This window comes from Cibotium barometz, chromosome 19 (genome assembly GCF_041138505.1).
Source record: "Cibotium barometz isolate CiBa-2024 chromosome 19, ASM4113850v1, whole genome shotgun sequence".
Classification (NCBI taxonomy): Eukaryota; Viridiplantae; Streptophyta; class Polypodiopsida; order Cyatheales; family Cibotiaceae; genus Cibotium; species Cibotium barometz.
Genome location: NC_141064.1, coordinates 42,876,271 through 42,893,660, shown reverse-complemented (window position 1 = coordinate 42,893,660; position 17,390 = coordinate 42,876,271). Strand labels below are relative to the sequence as shown.

The 17,390-nt window shown below is 46.4% G+C and overlaps 1 protein-coding gene across 1 annotated transcript in view; it reads left to right on the top strand.

Annotated features, from left to right (window-relative positions):
• Positions 1–17,390, top strand: part of LOC147628630 (Rhomboid-related intramembrane serine protease family protein) — a 98,843-nt gene that overhangs the window by 61,184 nt on the left and 20,269 nt on the right. Inside the window, exons 3-4 of the mRNA XM_086814211.1 lie at positions 12,370–12,485; positions 12,602–12,687. Of these exons, the coding sequence (XP_086670337.1) occupies positions 12,370–12,485; positions 12,602–12,687 (202 nt within the window). The remainder of the gene's footprint in view (positions 1–12,369; positions 12,486–12,601; positions 12,688–17,390) is intronic.

Below are 17,390 nucleotides of genomic sequence, written 5' to 3'. Positions count from 1 at the left end.
GGGAATGAACAAATTGATGTTGTATGAGGGTGCCTCCCATCTGCAACCTGTCTAGGTGCTCTGTTTGTGTCGCAAGGAGCTGGGAGAAGTGAAGCCAAGATTCAAAAGATTGAGTTCCTCTAGAGGTAGGAGAACCAAGTTAGTGCCCATTGGAGGGGGATTGAGGCCCTCCAATCCAAGTGTTGTAGCAGGTGCTCCTCATCTACAGTGGGGAGCGGATTGGATGAGAGCCATTTCGGGGTAGCCCAAGCTCAAAGAAGGTGGGGGTTATGAGGCCTTGAAGTCTGTATCTTGGGCCACAAGGTAACTGCTAATACCATGAACATGAAAAAAAAGGGGGCTTGGGGGCACTTGTGGCAAACGAAGTGAGTGATGGAAAAGTGTTCCTCCTTGGCGTCGTGAATGAGAACTTGGCTGTGTGCTGAGGAAGAGAGAGTTAATGCTCCTTGCACCTAGGTGTCTTTGCATGGGCCAACATGAAAACATCTCTAGCACCCAAAAGCATAGTGAAAGAGTCACATCTATCGCGATAAACCATGCTGTCCAGTTCTGAAATTTCTGTTTTGAGCCTGAAAACACTCGAAAGAAGAGCTTGTGTCTGTATGGGATGAGTTAGGGAAGCCTTGCTTATGCATATGAAGGAGAGAGGGTACTGTAGAGCCTGCTATGGGGCTGTCCAGAACAGAAAAACAGCAAACCACCACCCTGTCTGCCAGTGCAAGAGAGAAACAAAAGCCCATGCTCATGCTAGACATATGCACATATGCAATCGACCAACTGAAATTACCCCCTTCATCAAGTTGGCTAGCTGAAATTAGCTTCCTTGCCTTCTTTTACAAGTTGACCAGCTAAAAATAACTTCCCAGGCTCTTTTTAGCAACTCGTGGAGCTATTTATAGCTTCCAAGCACTCAAACTTGTGTTTTGTCATAAGCGACGACGTGCTGAAGTGACGTGAACCTGCGCTGCTGCCCCCGCCTGCCCTCTGTTGCCTCCGCCTGCTCCTTTGCTGCTCCCGCCTGCCTCTGCTTCCTTCACCTGCCCTTCTGCAACCCCCCGCCTTTCCCTCTGCAGCCTTCACTAGCCTTTCCTCAGTCCCCGCCTGCCCTTTGCTAGCCTTTCGTTAGTCCCTGCCTGCCCTTCAGCTGCCCCCGCCAGCCCCTCTGCTGCCCCCTGCCTGGCCCTTTTGCTGCCCCGCCTCCCCCTTTGCTGCCCGCCCCCTGCCTTCTTCAGTCCCCGCCTGCCCCTCTGCCCTTGCTTCCCCAGCTGCTCCCCGCCGGTGCCCCCCTTCCTTTGCTCCCGTTTTCCCAGCAGCTATTTTATCTGGATTCAAGTCGGCTGCCCACTTTTTCTTGATTGGCCTTATGGCTTTTTTTGCCGCAGCCAATCTCCCATCACCCCCACTGGCCGGGAGAATCATCAATTTTTCACGAGACGAGCTCCTCTCTTCAGCATGACATTGACCTTGAGGTCCAGACTACCCTTGTTGCGAGAGTTTATGGTTCCACCCCTCGTTTGCAGGCCCGTGAATGGCTTCTAGCAGCTCTCCCTTCGGAGCTGATTGTGCACTTTTAGGATACTCGTTTACTTGGTTGAGGCTTCTTCGAGGTGGACTTTCATTCTTCAGAAGCTACTTCTCAGGCTTTGGCTAGCAGCCCCTTTCCTCTTGGTCCTAGGAAGATTTTCTTCTTTCAGTACCAGGTGGGCTTTGATCCAGTGGTGGAGGATCAGCGCCTTACCCCGGTCTCACTACGGTTCCCTGCTCTTCCTCGGTCCTATTGGAAGCTTTTAGCTTCCATAGGGGCATCCTTTGGCCAGGTTCTAGAGGTACCAATCCTCCCGAGCTCTCCGGCCTCAACTTCCGTAGCCGTTACCGGCACTCTTGATGGTGTACCCGGGGTCCTTGTCCTTGTTCCTGATCCATCGATTATTGATGATCATGTTATGCTTCAGAGACTTGACTGATCTCATTTCCGCTAGAGGATGGAGATTGCAGGCAGACCTGACCAGTGTCGGATTTGTCGTCGATAGGGTCACATTGCTAGAGATTGTCCCAGATCGAGGGGCCATGCTAGGAACGGTGTGGTCCTGCCCATCAGAGGTCTTCTGCAGATGCTGAGACTCCAGTTGCTCCTTTGCCACAGCAGACCACACAGCGTTGGGTTGTGGTTAGGGATGGCAGGCACCCTCGGACCCTCGGACCCCCGTACCTGCCCCTTCATCCACACTCCCTATGGAGCACCCTAACCCCTATGCAGCTCTTGCCTCACAGGATGTTGATCCTTTTTTGGAGGATGAGGCCTTGCAGGCACATGATGTGGATCCATCACAGGAGGATGCTGCATTACAGTTACAGGATGATTGTACCCTTGAGGATGATGTTGCACATTCGCATTGTCATGGTACCTCTCCAGTTCTGGAGACTAGCCGTGGCTTTTCCCCGGAGTGGGAGAGAGAGGTAAGGTTTACATCGTCAGATTTTCCCTCCCTTGCCTATGCGAGACGTACTTTCGCCTCTAAAGGAGGTCCTTCGTCGACCACGAGATCTGGTCATTCCTACTCTGAGTCTTTATGAGGATTGTCTCTTGGAACATTCAGGGTCTTGGGGTTTTTTTTCCGCGTCGACGGAAACAAATTGTAAAAACCTAGCTTCATTGTGCAATCACAGGTGGACCTATGGATATATTGCTCTTGCAAGAGCATAAACTGGATGCTAGTCAGTGTGGGAGATCAGGCAAGCTTCTCTCGGCACACACCTTTTGGTCACCGGCTGTTGGTACCAAGGGTGGTGTTTGTATCTCTGTTTCAGCTTTGATCTTGCCTTGCATCATTGGACATGGTGTCATTTTGCTTGCGAGAGCGCAGTGGATCCTTCTTCTGCAGGGTACTACACACACATTGGTATTCGCAACCTATATGCTCCTAACCATAGAGGTGAGAGGATTGTCTTTTGGAAATCTCTCACTACATTGATGCCTCTTGCCGACCATTGGATTATTGGTGGGGATTTTAACATGGTTGAGATGCCAACGGATAAAAGAGGTGGACATGAGGGCTTGGTGCATCCTCTTGAAAGAGTGTCTTGGGAGAGGTTTATACTCTCCATTCATGGTAGAGATTGTTGGCATGAGGATGACATTTTGAGGAGTCCATCCACTCTTCTTTATTTATGGTCTAACAAGAGACGAGATGTAGGATGTATCTATGCACGGTTAGATAGATTTTATGTGGATGATTGGGTGCTTGACAGAGGTGGACATACTTTGATTGCTACAGGCACCTCCAAATCGGATCATTGCCCAGTGGTTTTATGTATTAGAGATCCGAATTGCCATGGATCAGCACCCCATGTACGCATCCCTGATCATTTGTTTTCAGATGCAGAGTTATTGCGTCGTATGCTTGATATTTGGAGATCTCATGACTTCTTACAGGCCTCTCAAAGCCTGGCCTCTGCTCTCTGTGATATTAGTGACTTTTATCACACATGTGCCTTGTGTAAGAGGCAAGAGGCCTGCCAGGCTTCTCCTCACTGGACAGATGCATATGATCCCTACTGTCAGGCCTCATTGGGAGAGCTATGATATTTCTCCAGTGATACAGCGCAGATATTGGCATAGACTTTGGCACTCATACAGAAGGAGCCAGATCTCTCATTTCTTTTGGTTATTCTTACATGGTGGTCTCCCCACCAATCAGTGGAGATCAGTTTTCAGTGTAGCACCTTCCTGTCCTAGATGTGCGGCAGATTCTACGTCCCTACAACATTGTCTATGGGGATGCAGCATTGCATAGCAGATTTGGGGTCCTGTAGCCCAACTTATGGGCAAATTGAGTGGCCGAGCCATGCATGTGACTTGGGGGGCAATTGCTTGGCTCTCCCAGTCTGGTCCGCAGCTTTTTTATGAGGGCAGTGGTATAGATTCTGCTTTTTGCATTCGTAGAGGTATTACCCAGCATGGTTTATTGCAGGATGTTCCTCACTTTGATTATACACCCCCTAGACAGAGGATTGACACCAGTTGGGAGATTATTGCTAGTATTACAGCATGGCAGATCTGGAGAGCTAGATGCACGGAGGCTATTGAGGGTGTCGAGATTTTTGGGTCTTAGTGCATTAGTACCATATGGGGTGATATCATCCACACTCTTATGGCTACTTGGGCTCGCATTCAGTGGCCCTCTCGTTGTGCATAGGCGAAGCGTGTGTTATTTATGCGGGAATGGGACCATGGCATCTTCTTTTTCTCTAGTACCATAGGTCTTACATGGCATCATGATTCTCCTCAGTGGTTGAAATCACCTTACATATTGGGGTGATTCTATTCTTTTCCGGCTTATAGCCACGATTGTTCTATGTTTTTCTCATACTTAATAGAAGTCTCTTTTTGAAAAAAAAAAAAACTTGTGTTTTGTCCATAATTCATTAAAGTAGTCCACCTATGGTGTGTATTCACTTATAAGTTGTTAGCTTTTGGCCGCTTGAACTCCAGTGAGTGTGTACACATAGTACTTATAAACCTTAAAAACATATAAATGAATAAAATCCCTTGAAACTTATGTTTTGTGGCCATTTTTCAGGCATATCCAAGCAAGTTAAACCTCTGTAAAGGCTCCATATCAAATCTTGACCTCTACAAGTGTCTTGCACCGTGTAAAATGTCCATCTCTCATAAAATATGAGCTTGTGCTTGTGTACATCATAACATGTATGTGCGAAACCATAGTCCACATGAATTCCTAAGTGCATGGCGTGGAAAAATTCCCTGTCCACATCCTTTGTAAAAATAAGTTCGGGCTCACAGGACACTGTCCAAATCATAAGGGTGGACCAAATGGTAACATTCCCCCCTTCTCATAAACAGTTAATAACAATAGTTTATAGGAAATTTGAGTTTTGAGTAGCATATCTCATAATGTCAGATCCATCCAAATTGGAATTCTTATCGAGCTTACACATAAGAGCCAATTGTGCGGTTCCATAGAATAAGAGATCAACTACCAAAAATTGAAGCCAAACGTATGGCTAGAAATCCATGAATCCATTAATTACGATGATGACCACTAGTCATCCCAATAGTTGTTTATCTGGGTACCACCTTGTTCATGAGTCTTTCAACTCTTCTGCCATGCCATTGAACTCCATATGAGCACTGCCCATATGATCCATACGCATGCACAAACCATTCTGCTATTTTCGTGGACTCCATATGGGCAGCACCCATATGATCCATATACATTCGTAGACCATCATAAGTCATTTAGGTAGTAGGACTCTGGCAATGACTATAATGTCTTGGATACAAGTTCCTTTTCAGGAATGACCTCATCAATATTAAGTAGTTGGTCCCGAAAATCTTGAATCTTTGTAAGATGATCACCCATACTGCAACCTTCATGCATATCCAGGTTCTCAAGTTCTTTCTTGAGATAGGCTACCTTGACCTCATTTTTTGCCTGATACATAGTAGCCAAATGCATGTTTTGATGTCTTGCATGATTGGATGTGTGGAATAATTGACATCTTGACAGACAAAGAGATCAAAGCTATGGCTTGGGCATCATGTGCATCCCATCTTCTTTGTTCCTTAGTGGTAGGAGCAGGTGTTGGAGCCTGTTGAGCACCTCTACGCAGAGTGGTGGGTGCAATGTTTGCAGGATGGGGCTCATCACCATTGACATACCCCCACAGACCCTTGGCAACCAGCAAGTTCTTGACCATAAAACTCCACAAGGAGTAATTGCTCCCATCAAGTTTGTCCTCTTGGGAAAAAACACCAAATACATCTGTTGCATTCTGTGCCATTTTGCAAAGTGCACAACTCACAAGAACTGACAAGATGCACAAATATGCTGTATGCAACTCATTTGGTGGCAGTTTGCGCAATGAGCACAAACTGCCACCAAATGCAGCCACCTGCACTTCTCCTGCACAAACCTGCTGCAAGGAACTAAAGGAAAGAGTGGGAAAAGCCTCGATTTTTCACTTATAGATGTTATTTGTCAACACTGGAATAGTACTATGTGTAGATTGCCAATGCCGGGAAGCCGAGGAATCCCAAAATCAGAAAAGCCCCAAATTTTGGGAACTTTTGTAGCTTCAATTTTGTGTGTGAAGGTACAAAATGCCATGTCAACATTGTACGACCACCTCCAAGCAGTTTCAGATTTTGCAGAGGTGATGTATAGAGCAAGGCGAACGTGTGTGAAGAAAAAACTGAATTTGAGTTTGGTCGTACAGTTCTGAAATTAGGGTTTGCTGATTTTGATTGAATAGGCAGATTTGGGGTGTGCTGTTTGGGCAGATTTCCTAAAATGAGAAAACCCCTAAAATAGCAAAAACCCTGAAAACATTAGGAACCCTTTGCTCTGATACCAAATGTTGGCCCACAAGAACCTACTGTTAGGGTTTGTGGGGCAATGGAAAGCTCACACATAGAGGAAGCAAATTGATTGAGAGAGAGAGGGAGGAGTACTTGCACATATATTCACACAAGTAGAAGTGATAATAGTAAAACCTAGTCTAGGTGTCCTTTCACACCAAATGTCCACTAGAAAAACGTGTAGGACAAAAGTGCCCTTGGAGTTAGTGTCTGTTCACATGAGCCTTACATATAAGCATATGGCTTCACACACTTCAAACAAAAAGCCCATTGTTTTCCTAGATCAATTTGCCGAATCCGCGAAGCCAACCAAAGAACACGGTCTCAGGCTCGAAGCCAAAGTAATACAAAGTGTGCATGCACCACACCTTTGTCATCGACATACGTCTAGGTACATCTCTGGATGGTGGGGCCACGATGGGCGAAAGCCTGGTCCATGTTCCATGGTATAACCCATCGCCTAGATTCCCTTGAATGGTGCGCGCACAAGAAGTTGTTCTACCATTCTGCTGGAGAAACCATTCTTGTGTCATGTGCATGCTCATCCCACAGCTAATCCCTGAAGGGCAGCAGATAAATAGAGGAATTAGGGCATGAGCAGGGCACAGGAGGATCCTAGAAGGCATCCTATGGATGTAGGAACAGGTCGGCAAGGTACTCTAGGAGCTACTGGTCTGGTTGGCAGCATATGTATATTTTTATGTCTTTGCTGCTGGCCGACAGCTGGGGATACTGTCGGCCAGCTGGGGATTCCTCTTGAGGCCTATAAAAGGCTTTGCCAAAGAACCTTTTGGGCATCTCCCCTCACTTGAGGGCAGGTCTAGACATAGGACCCTTGAGGTCATAGAATAGGGTATTGATACCTTTTTAGGCATGCCTAGGGCTGCGAAGAACTATGTATCTTTTTGTACTATCTCTCTCTCTCTTCTCTCCATCTCTTCTTTGATGGGATGTCCTTCATTGATACCTGATGTGTGGGGTTTCACGATTTCCAGTGGGCCCATTGGCATAGCAGCCGATCATTCATACCTGAGTTTCACACTAGTAGGTAGATCCCCGAGAGATGGGCCAGCCACTCATCTACCTAGGTACCCGAGATAACAGTTTACACGTGAGACAGTTGGGGTTTATCGGGATGCAATATCTGATGGCTTGTTCGCTTTAGACCCGCATAGCCCTCTGGACGAGATCACGAAAGGATTGACAGGTGTTCTACATGCATCCGCCTCATATGCGTTTCCCTGCACTATGATCCCTTCCACCCACCCCCGCAGCACTGCCCCACAGAACAGTTGGTATGATGATGAGTGTCGTGAGACACGAGCATAGCTATTGCGTGAGATTGCCATTGGGTCTCACACACACAGACAGGCCACGATGATCTTTCGGCGCCTTGTGCGGAGGAAGAAACGAGCCTCTCTGGCTAAGCTAGAGGAGGAGATCTACCAACTCTTCCTGGGGAAGGACAGCAAGAGGGCATGGAAGATGTTTCAGGAGAGACAGCCTGGTACTCCGATTACTGCACCTGAGGCATGGCATACTTATGCTAGAGAGCTATATGATGCACCAGGACAGCCCCCCACCCCCCCTCCACTGGGAGCTAGACCGCCTAGCAGCACCTTTTTTACTATGCGGATGGTGCTAGATGCGATAGACAGGTTACAGAATGGAAAGGCACAGGATCATGATGGGCTAGTTGGAGACACTTGTCATATGCACGAGAATGGAAAGGCACAGGATCATGATGCGCTAGTTGGAGAGCACTTGTCATATGCACGAGACACTTTGGCTCCGCTCATCGTACATGTGTTTAATCGTGCCATTTGTGAGCTGGACAGAGCATATCATTGTACTACTCTTTAAGAGTGGAGACCCCATGGTACCAGGCAACTACAGGACGATCATGATTGGTCATTACTTGGCCAAATTATATGGCTCTATATTGGAGTTGGAGCTGAGCCGATGGGCAGAGAGGCATGGTCATCGAGCACATGGACAGGCTGGCTTCAGGAGAGGATTTACTACCTTGGATCACATACTGACACTTCGGGCACTTACTGAAGAGGGTAGGGCACAGAAGAGAAGGATATACTGCTGCTTTGTGGACTTGCGCAAAGCCTTCGATACCGTACCACGTGCCAGGCTTATGCACAGATTGCATGACATTGAGGTACCCGAGGATATGCAGTGGGGGATATATGCTTTGTATGAGTCTGTGACAGGCAGAGTCCGAGCTCCAAGTGGACTATCTGATAGGGTGACCAGCACGATAGGGGTGAAGCAGGGATGCCCGCTATCGCCCACCCTCTTTGGATTGTTCATTGATGCAGTTTCTGATTATGTAGACAGATTGGGAGGCCCAGGGGCATGCCTGGCAGGGGTGTTGATACCCATCTTGTTATATGCCGATAAAATTGTTCTAATCTCAGACTCTCCAGAGGGACTACAGAGACGCCTGGATGCATTACAGGCTTTCTGTGCGGATAGAGATCTGACAGTGAACCTTGGGAAAACCAAGGTTATGGTGTTTAACACCACACAGGCATGGGTGGCGAGATCAGAGTCTCAGTTCACTTTTCGAGGGGAGCCGGTAGAGTACGTCAGGTCATATGTCTACTTGGGAGTTACTTTCACAAGACCGCGTTTCTCCCTTGAGGAGGCAGCAGCAGCTAGATTAGCTCGAGGGCATGCAGCCTTGGGGGCACTTGAGAGGTAGTGTGCACACATACAGTTTCAGGAGCCACGCACCAAATTGTGGCTATTTGATACGCTTGTCACATCGACCCTCCTGTACGGAGCTCCAATTTGGAGGCCCAGTATACATCACAAATCTCAGAGAGGGACACATGAGGGATGTAGACAAATAGAGAGACCACTGATTATGATGATCGCCCGCATGATTTGGAGCAAATCATCAGCACCACATGAGATTGTTCGGGCTGAGATGGGTGCCCCACCAGTAGTATCCGAGGCCCTATTCCAGGCAGTTACCTTTTTACAGCGGCTATGGGAGCTCCCTCAGCAAAGGTACTCCCGTTTGGCATTGACCTCATCCATACAGTTGGCAGAGGATGGAGATACTCATTGTTGGTACGCTCAGATGAGATCATGGTTTGACCTACATGGTTTGCGGATAGAGGCACTACCACCCTTTCAGTACAGTCTGGATTGTCCATTTTTGGATCTCACCCGCTCAGAGCAAAACTGCCTGATTAGGATGGATATCATCAGAGTGGAGACAGAGAGGACATGGACTAGTCCCCTTGAGCCCTTGGGCACGAAAATGGCTCATTACAAGAGCCATTTTCTACCTCTCTCACGGGATGATTTTATCACCCGCCCGGTGTACATGGATGTACACCTATCACATGGGATACATTGTGCCATTGGACAGATCCGGACCTCATCACACTGGCTGCGGATTGAGACAGGGCAATATGTGCATCAGATCGTGGATGACCGCATTTGTGAGCTATGCTACCAGGAGGTAGAGACAGAGGAACGCTACATTTGCCGATGTAAAGTCTATTATGAGATCCGAGGGAGATATCACTGCCTCTTGCGAGAGGGTTTTGGGCCAACGCAGGGTCATGGAGTTAAAGGATCAGAGATGCCTCGGATTGTTTCTACTTGAGCTCAGGAGACACAGAGAGACCCTCTTGGCAAACAAGAGGCCCAGCCATGATGTACCTAGATAGAGGACCGTGACAGATTTCTTCAGCACCAGCACCAGCAACCCAGCCCACACACCTCCTGATACCTCCTCCATTGGACCATCAGGGCACCGACCACGCTCCCAGGGAGTCACCACTGAAAGAGCAGTTATCTTATGTCGTGCTCGTCGGCCACGCCCACCAGGATCCCGACCACGACATCCTCACCATCGCCAGATCAGAACCATTATTGCTCGGCATCAGAGGTGCCTACCTTGCTTCTACGACCTCTCCATTCTAGACAATCCCACGGCGGAGATAGTTGATCTAAGGAGAGGGCAACACTTCAACTGATCAGCATACATGGATCTACCTGATATACATTTTTCAGTATTTTCCTGTATTTTCTACTCAGTATCATCTCGGAGTCTTACAGTTCTGTTCTTATAACTGTAGGACAATCAATTTATTGTACTTTTTAGTCTCATTTAGTTGTTCTCTTTGATGAGACACCAACTTCAGATGTACTCTTAGTTTTGGTCTCATAGGCCACTATGGCCTCTTAGAGACGTTAATATATCATTTCATTTCATTTCATTTCTCTCTCTTCTGTCCATCTCTTCTTTGCATTGTGCATCAGAATGTTCCTATGAAAAGTGTTTAGGCCTAAAAGAAGACAGAGAGCTTCCACGCATGTGACATCTTGTCAACAACCAACCCCCCAAATGACATGCTTCGGCATGAAAAAGCTCCTCTTTTTGTTTCTGTCAACCAAAGTGAAAAAATGTTGAAGAATGTAGAAATAAGTGTTGAAGAAAGCGAGAGTTGTAGTCTTCATTTAGAGGAGAACACACGGGCACACCTTCTAGCCTCAGAGTCCATGCACCACACCTGCATTATTCAGAAGGGCTTTGCATTTTATATCTCTGGATGGGGAGAGGGGGGGGGTGCGTGGTTGGCGAAAGCCTGATCCCCTCTGTACAACCCATCGACAGGCCCGCAGGATCTCGACTTTTCAGTGGCTGGTCGCCCACCACAGGGGCTCAGCAGTTGGCACTTGGCTTGTTTACAGCGGTCTTCCGGCGGCCTGCGTCCGATGCGGCCACCCTATGGAGACACAGAGACACTGTCTTTGGGATTGCCCTCAGGCGCAGCAGATTTGGCTGCGGATGCTGCGTATTCTGGCTCCCCTCTCTCCATAGGGTATGTTTACGTGGGGTGCTGCTGCTTGGTCGACTTCGTCAGGGCCTGCTATGGGCTATGAGATGGAGCAGGGCAGTCAGGCCATCAGATTTATTAGGGGCCAGCCTCGCCTGGTTCCGGCACCGGATTTCTCGTCCGCCAGCTGGACACAGGAGCGGGATTTACGATGGGAGCTCCTCAGCAGCCTCACCATCTGGTTCACCTGGAGGGCCCGGTGCTTTACGGCCTTTGAGGGGAGATTGGAGCCACCAGCAGAGACTGTACGTGGGATTTGGCAGGAGTTTATCCACATCCTGCGAGGACAGTACGACCGCATCCGGGGAGACTCAGATGAGGCGATCTTGCGGCGCTAGGCCTTTCACACCACTTGGCGTTGTGGCCCCTTCTACACCTTACACACGGGATCCCCCCGTTGGCACTACAGGCCACCTGTTTGGCTCTTCCCCCCCCCTATTGTATGATTTAGCCTCTCAGTCCTTTGTACTGATGCTTGTATTTTGCAGCACCTAGGGAGAGTCTCCCGGGCTGCCATGCTGTATTCATTGCTCTGTTTCTCTTATGAGCAGGAGAGATCTTTTGTAGCCCTACGGGCGTTTTTTCTATAACTAATGAAAGGATCTTTTCTCGGAAAAAAAAAAAAGAGAAGCTGTGTAACTCTGCTATATACACCAATAAAATCCTGGAACTATACAAGATGGAGTGTGGGGGCAAGGGGCCCCTGGCTGCTGGTCGGCCAGCCCATAATCAGCCGACAGCAGCCCTGGCTGCCCACGACCAGCAACATGTCAGTCGGCCAGTATAAACACAGTCGGCTAGCACTGAGGAATGGGTCGGGCAGCACCAGAACAGTCGGGCAGCAAGAAAACACAGTCGGCCAGCATGTGGGGCAGTTGACAGCCCATACACACCTCCAGATAAATAGGAAAAAATACGGAGAGTGAGGAAAAATGGGAAGACACTAAATACGGGCGGGCACACCCACAATAGAGCCCCCCCAAAAAATTTGCATTTGTGGCACTTTTTCTTTTTTTTTTTGGGGGGGGGGGGGGGGAGGGGGAGTTTTTGCGTCACAATGTCTAGCAATAACTTTACCCACTCATGAATAATTTGTGGACTTGTGATTTATCTCAGGCATAATGTCACAGCTGGAGCTTGAAAATTCAGACCATGCTCACAAGCCTGCTCAGTCAATATACTGGTTGTTACTTTTGAACCTTGGGATTTTCGTTGCAGATCATCTCTTAAAGGTAATGATTGCTTTGTAGCTCCTGCATAGAATTTTATTTTTTCCCATTCTCATAAGATTCCAGATTGTTATTTTTGAGTGTTGTTTGCAGTTTAAAATGTTTCATATGTTATGCAGATCAGTTCAGTCAAAGCTTTATATTTGTATCATGGCTGGCCAAAGTGGTATCAGTTCTTTACGGCCATGTTTTGTCACATGAGCTGGCAAGATTTCACATCTTTTCTTTGCATAAATGTTATGTAACTAGGAGAATACTCTATTTTTTGCTCAAATATTTGATTCACTTATCTTAATATAGTGGTTAATCTATCCTTATTATGTGAAGGAGCTTTTAATACCATATGAAGCAAAATTTTAATCTCAAGTTTTATACATCCGTCGCTTTCATCAAAACTAGTGAAAGAACCTGTGTTAGCACAAGAGTCTCTCTTCCCAATACGAGTCTTTAACATTGACACAGGAGGGGACTATTGAGATGCTGAGATACATTGAGGATTTCTTTTGGACAGCTCTGGCATAGGCTGTATGTAGTGACATGCTGATGTCACCAGCTGAACATTAATCCCCTGAATTCATGGCAATGACTTGATCAGAGAGAGCTAATGGATTGTGTTCCAATCTCACGACTTTGATGATTCATAGAGATTTACATGAGAACCATGGGTAATGAATGGTCATACAGATTCCATGGTGTGAACATTCTGAGAACTTGTGGTTATGATGGAGTGTTGGTGAGACACAGTTGGGAACTCATCACATGGACTTGGTGCTCAGAACTCCACAATTATCAGATTCTTGTGCTCAAAACTCCATTTTGCTGTGGAGTGTGAGTTGTGGTAATAAGCTTCCCACAAACTCCTTAGAAAGCAAGAGAGTTTTGGTGAAGGAGAGTTCGGACTTGTGCTTGTGTCTAACCCAACATTGTGTACAAGCTGGAAGATACCAATATAATGGTGCATTCATAGTCACAAGAAACATTGAGAGGTTTGAAAGTTTGGAGGTTTTTGGAGTTTTTTTTGGAAAGGTTTCATCCCTCATTCAAAAAACTGTAGGTTCCAAAAAATCAATGATTAATTAATCAGGAACCACTAGGATTACAAATTATAATTATGGGATTAAATAACAAGGAGATTAAATTTATGGGATTAAGGGGGGAAAAGGAGAGGAAGTGGAAGTAGGGAGGAAGGAGAAGAAGAAGGGAAAAGGGGAGGAAGCTGAAGAAGGGAGGAAGGAAAAGAAGAAAGATACATGAACATCTACAAAAAACCCGAAGGGCCTATGAGACCATAAATAGTACAATGATACCATGGGTATATAGTGCCATGGAAAAGTTAAAAAAAGAACATGAAAACTGAAAACTGAAACATGACTCTATAAGCCTCATGATGGCAGATGTGGTTACTGTGAGGGCAAATCATGTCGTCAGAGAATCTTATGGATTTGTCTCTGTGTGGTGGAGATCCTCGGTGCTTTGGGTTGGAGGCGCCTGGCATGTAGGATGGAGTAGGCCTGCCCACTTAGGACTCCTTTGGGACACGAGTATGACTGCTGTGCATGGCTGGTATATGAGCTGATGTCGATGCAGTGGTGTCAGCGTGGGTGGCTGATGTGGATGCTTGTGCCGTGAAGAAATTGGTGATGGATCTTTGGACTCCGTCTTGTATGGGCTGGCCTTGTCTCTCGATACTACATCACCTGTGCCAGTGGCCCAAACCCCTCCTGGAAGAGGCAGTGAAATCTCCCCCATATCTGGTAATTCATTGGGCACCTGAACATGTAGCGGGCCTCGTCCTCTTCCTCCCTTATTGTGCATACTCTGCATATCTTGGCTTGTGAGAGACGGAGAAGAGGATGAGATAGAAGGAAAAGGAGAAGAAGAGGACATAGGAGGAGAGGGCCCAACCTCCAAGGACAACCGGGTTGTAGGAGAGGGCACCTATGCGCAACAGCCTGAAATGCAAAACGGCAGCATGTGTTGGATATGAATGCTTCACCCTTGTTGAGAAATATGGTGCCATAGAGCACAAGGAAGGTAGGGAGTGAGTGTAAGTCTAAAAAACAGCCACATGAGCGAGTATGAAATATCCCACATGAGCTAACAAAGCTAAGTTGTACTCACCTCATATAAAAGGGGTCATTTTCAAGCAATCAAATCAAGCAATCTCTCAAGTTTTTCTATGAGTACAATTCTCAATCTTGTAACGTAATTGAACTTGAGTCCAAGCTTTATTAGTGTTAATCTTTCATCATTATGAGTTCACTTCGGCTGCATCCACCTAAGCTTAGTGTTTTGCATCGTCACATTTGCTCACAACTCCACTCATGTTTTGCAACATAGTATCAGAGCCTCGTCGTTAACTCTTCATAGCTTATCTTTAATCTTATCCACAAACTTTTGCTGGCACTCTAATTGAACTGTTAATTAGCTCACTAATAATAACCTTATCCTCATCCCCTTCTTGTGGGTGAACTTGCAGAGCTCATAGCTCTCTCTCCCTTTCACCATTGCTCTTCAGCTTTTGGGAGGACATCAAGCACACTAAGGCGTTGTTCCACACGAGAGGAAGTGGCGGATTTCGCCTTGTACGGTCTGATTTTTGCATTGAAGGCTGCGTTGGTCTACAAGCTGGTTCTCCCTGTCTGATACACATTGAGCTATAAGCTCTTAGGGGCTTCTTTCTTATCATCTAAGGAACCCACAACTCCAATCTCAAGCCATTTAGAGCACTGGTCACGACACTAGAGTCGTAAAACCAGTCGGTGCTTTTCGCTTTGAATCTGCATCATTTGGGCATTGAATCTCTGGGCTTAATCCTCTCCTATCAATCAAGGTTGAAGTCCCTGTCACATTTCCCCCTTGACTAGCCCCATTGGCAAGCTCAATTTCGGCTTCCATCTTGCAATCCTTTTAATCACTATATTAAGAAGGTAATTAAGCTCATTAAGTTAAGAATAGTAAAAATCAACCTTAATTAAGGCCATATTGAAAAAAGTCCATATTGAAAAAAGTAAGGGTGTGTTTGGGTTTTCTAAGCATCAAAGCATATTACATTGCCCCTTCATGAGTGTTGGGAAGCCCAAAGGAGCACATGCAAAATTTTCCGGTCTTAGGACACATTGCGGATTTGTTAAGTTTGATGTTTTTGGAATTTGAGAAGTCTTCTCTTGCACTCAAATCACTTAATTGCTTGATTTTGCACTTGAAGACCTCTTGCATGGTTAATGTTGTATGCGAGTAGACATTGGCAAATGAGTAGTACTCATTGCTAAGACTCTCTCAAATGGCAGTAAGCACAATAAATCAAGTTGAAAAATTTAATGGGGAAGAGTTCCATACTTGAGCTACACAAATGAAGTATCTTTACATGCACAAAAAGCTATGGAAACTCATTAAAGACAATGCACCCTCTAATCCAAATGATGAGTGGATAGAAAAGGATGAGCAAATACTTTCACTCATTGATGCATAGGAAGCTTCAATTGAGTCAAGAGTTTAGGACTAAAGTCAAGAATTAAGAAATTCATATCAAAATTGAATTCTATGGGCTTGAAATGAACTTCATTGAGTCACTAGTACAATTTGTTAGCAAGATAAAAAGCATAATGACACAACTAGATGACATAAATGCCAAGATAGGAGATAAAGATGCATTAGCCATTCTCTTAAAAAGCATGCCAAAGGAGTATAATGCATTATTAACTACACTAGAAAATTTTCTAGAACCAACCTCACCTACGTGAGATTTCCGCTGCCAACTCTTCTTCTCTGTGTACTTGTCAAGTTCTGCCCTACCTGTATGTGTGTGGTAGCTACTTGCAGCAAGCACTTCAAAGGTCTACAAACCCTAACAAGGAAGATGTTCTTCCTACCATACACCAGCTATTTCGACCCTGTCGAAGAAGACTGGAATTGCTTTCCTCTTACACTCAGATGATTCCAAGGTCTTCCACATGCATATTGACTGATGTTGGAGGCCATTGGGTCACCTTTCGGGCTGTTCCAACGGGTGCCCCCTATCCCTACCTCGCCGACCTCTGCCGCCCAGGTGGTCACTGTCTCGGCGGTCGTTATGCCCGGGGTTATGGTGCTCGCTTATGACAGTGAGCTTGTTGAGTACTTTTTGTTGCATCCGGGACCTAATAGTCCGGTGAAGCAACATATGGAGATTTCAGGTAGGCCTGATCAGTGCCGGGTCTGTAACCGGGTTTGTCACTAGTAGGGGCATTTTGCCCTAGGACTAGGCAACGTGCCTCTCAAGCGATATAGCCTAAGGTTCCGTCTCAACCAGGTTCCGTGAGGAGTGGTGAGTTGTCTCTCATGGCTGCTCTGCTGGTGAGAATGCTAGGACAGGGGTTCATGCATCACCCACAAAAAATGTACTGCAAGATGATGATGTATTGGGTTAGAGTGATGAGGTTGTCGAGTCATCTTCGCAGAGGGATGATTCTCCAACGACATAGGGACACTCTACCTTTGGTGGTAGACATGTTGAGCCCCTTGACAGTCACAGGCTCCCCTATGCTAGATATTCTAGATGGATGAGGATGATACCACACACACATGAGATCTTCCTTATACTGATATGGAGAAGTATTTGCACATGTACCCATCAACATGATTCTCACTATGATGCTGCTGCTAATGATGATGATATGATAGACATACAGCTAGTCTATCCTTTTGCTCTTTTAGTCTTTTCCATGGCTCATTGTCACATGGAATCCTTGTACTACTTTTGGTCTCATTGAGTCTTTTTAAGAGGATACACAACTTTCTTTCTTTCTTTCAGGGGAGGACTCTCAGGGAACAATTAGGGATGCCCGCTCTCTCCTACACTGTCTGGGCTATATAAAAATGAAATCTCATCATTTGTAGACGGATTTGGGGGGACAGGATCATGATTGG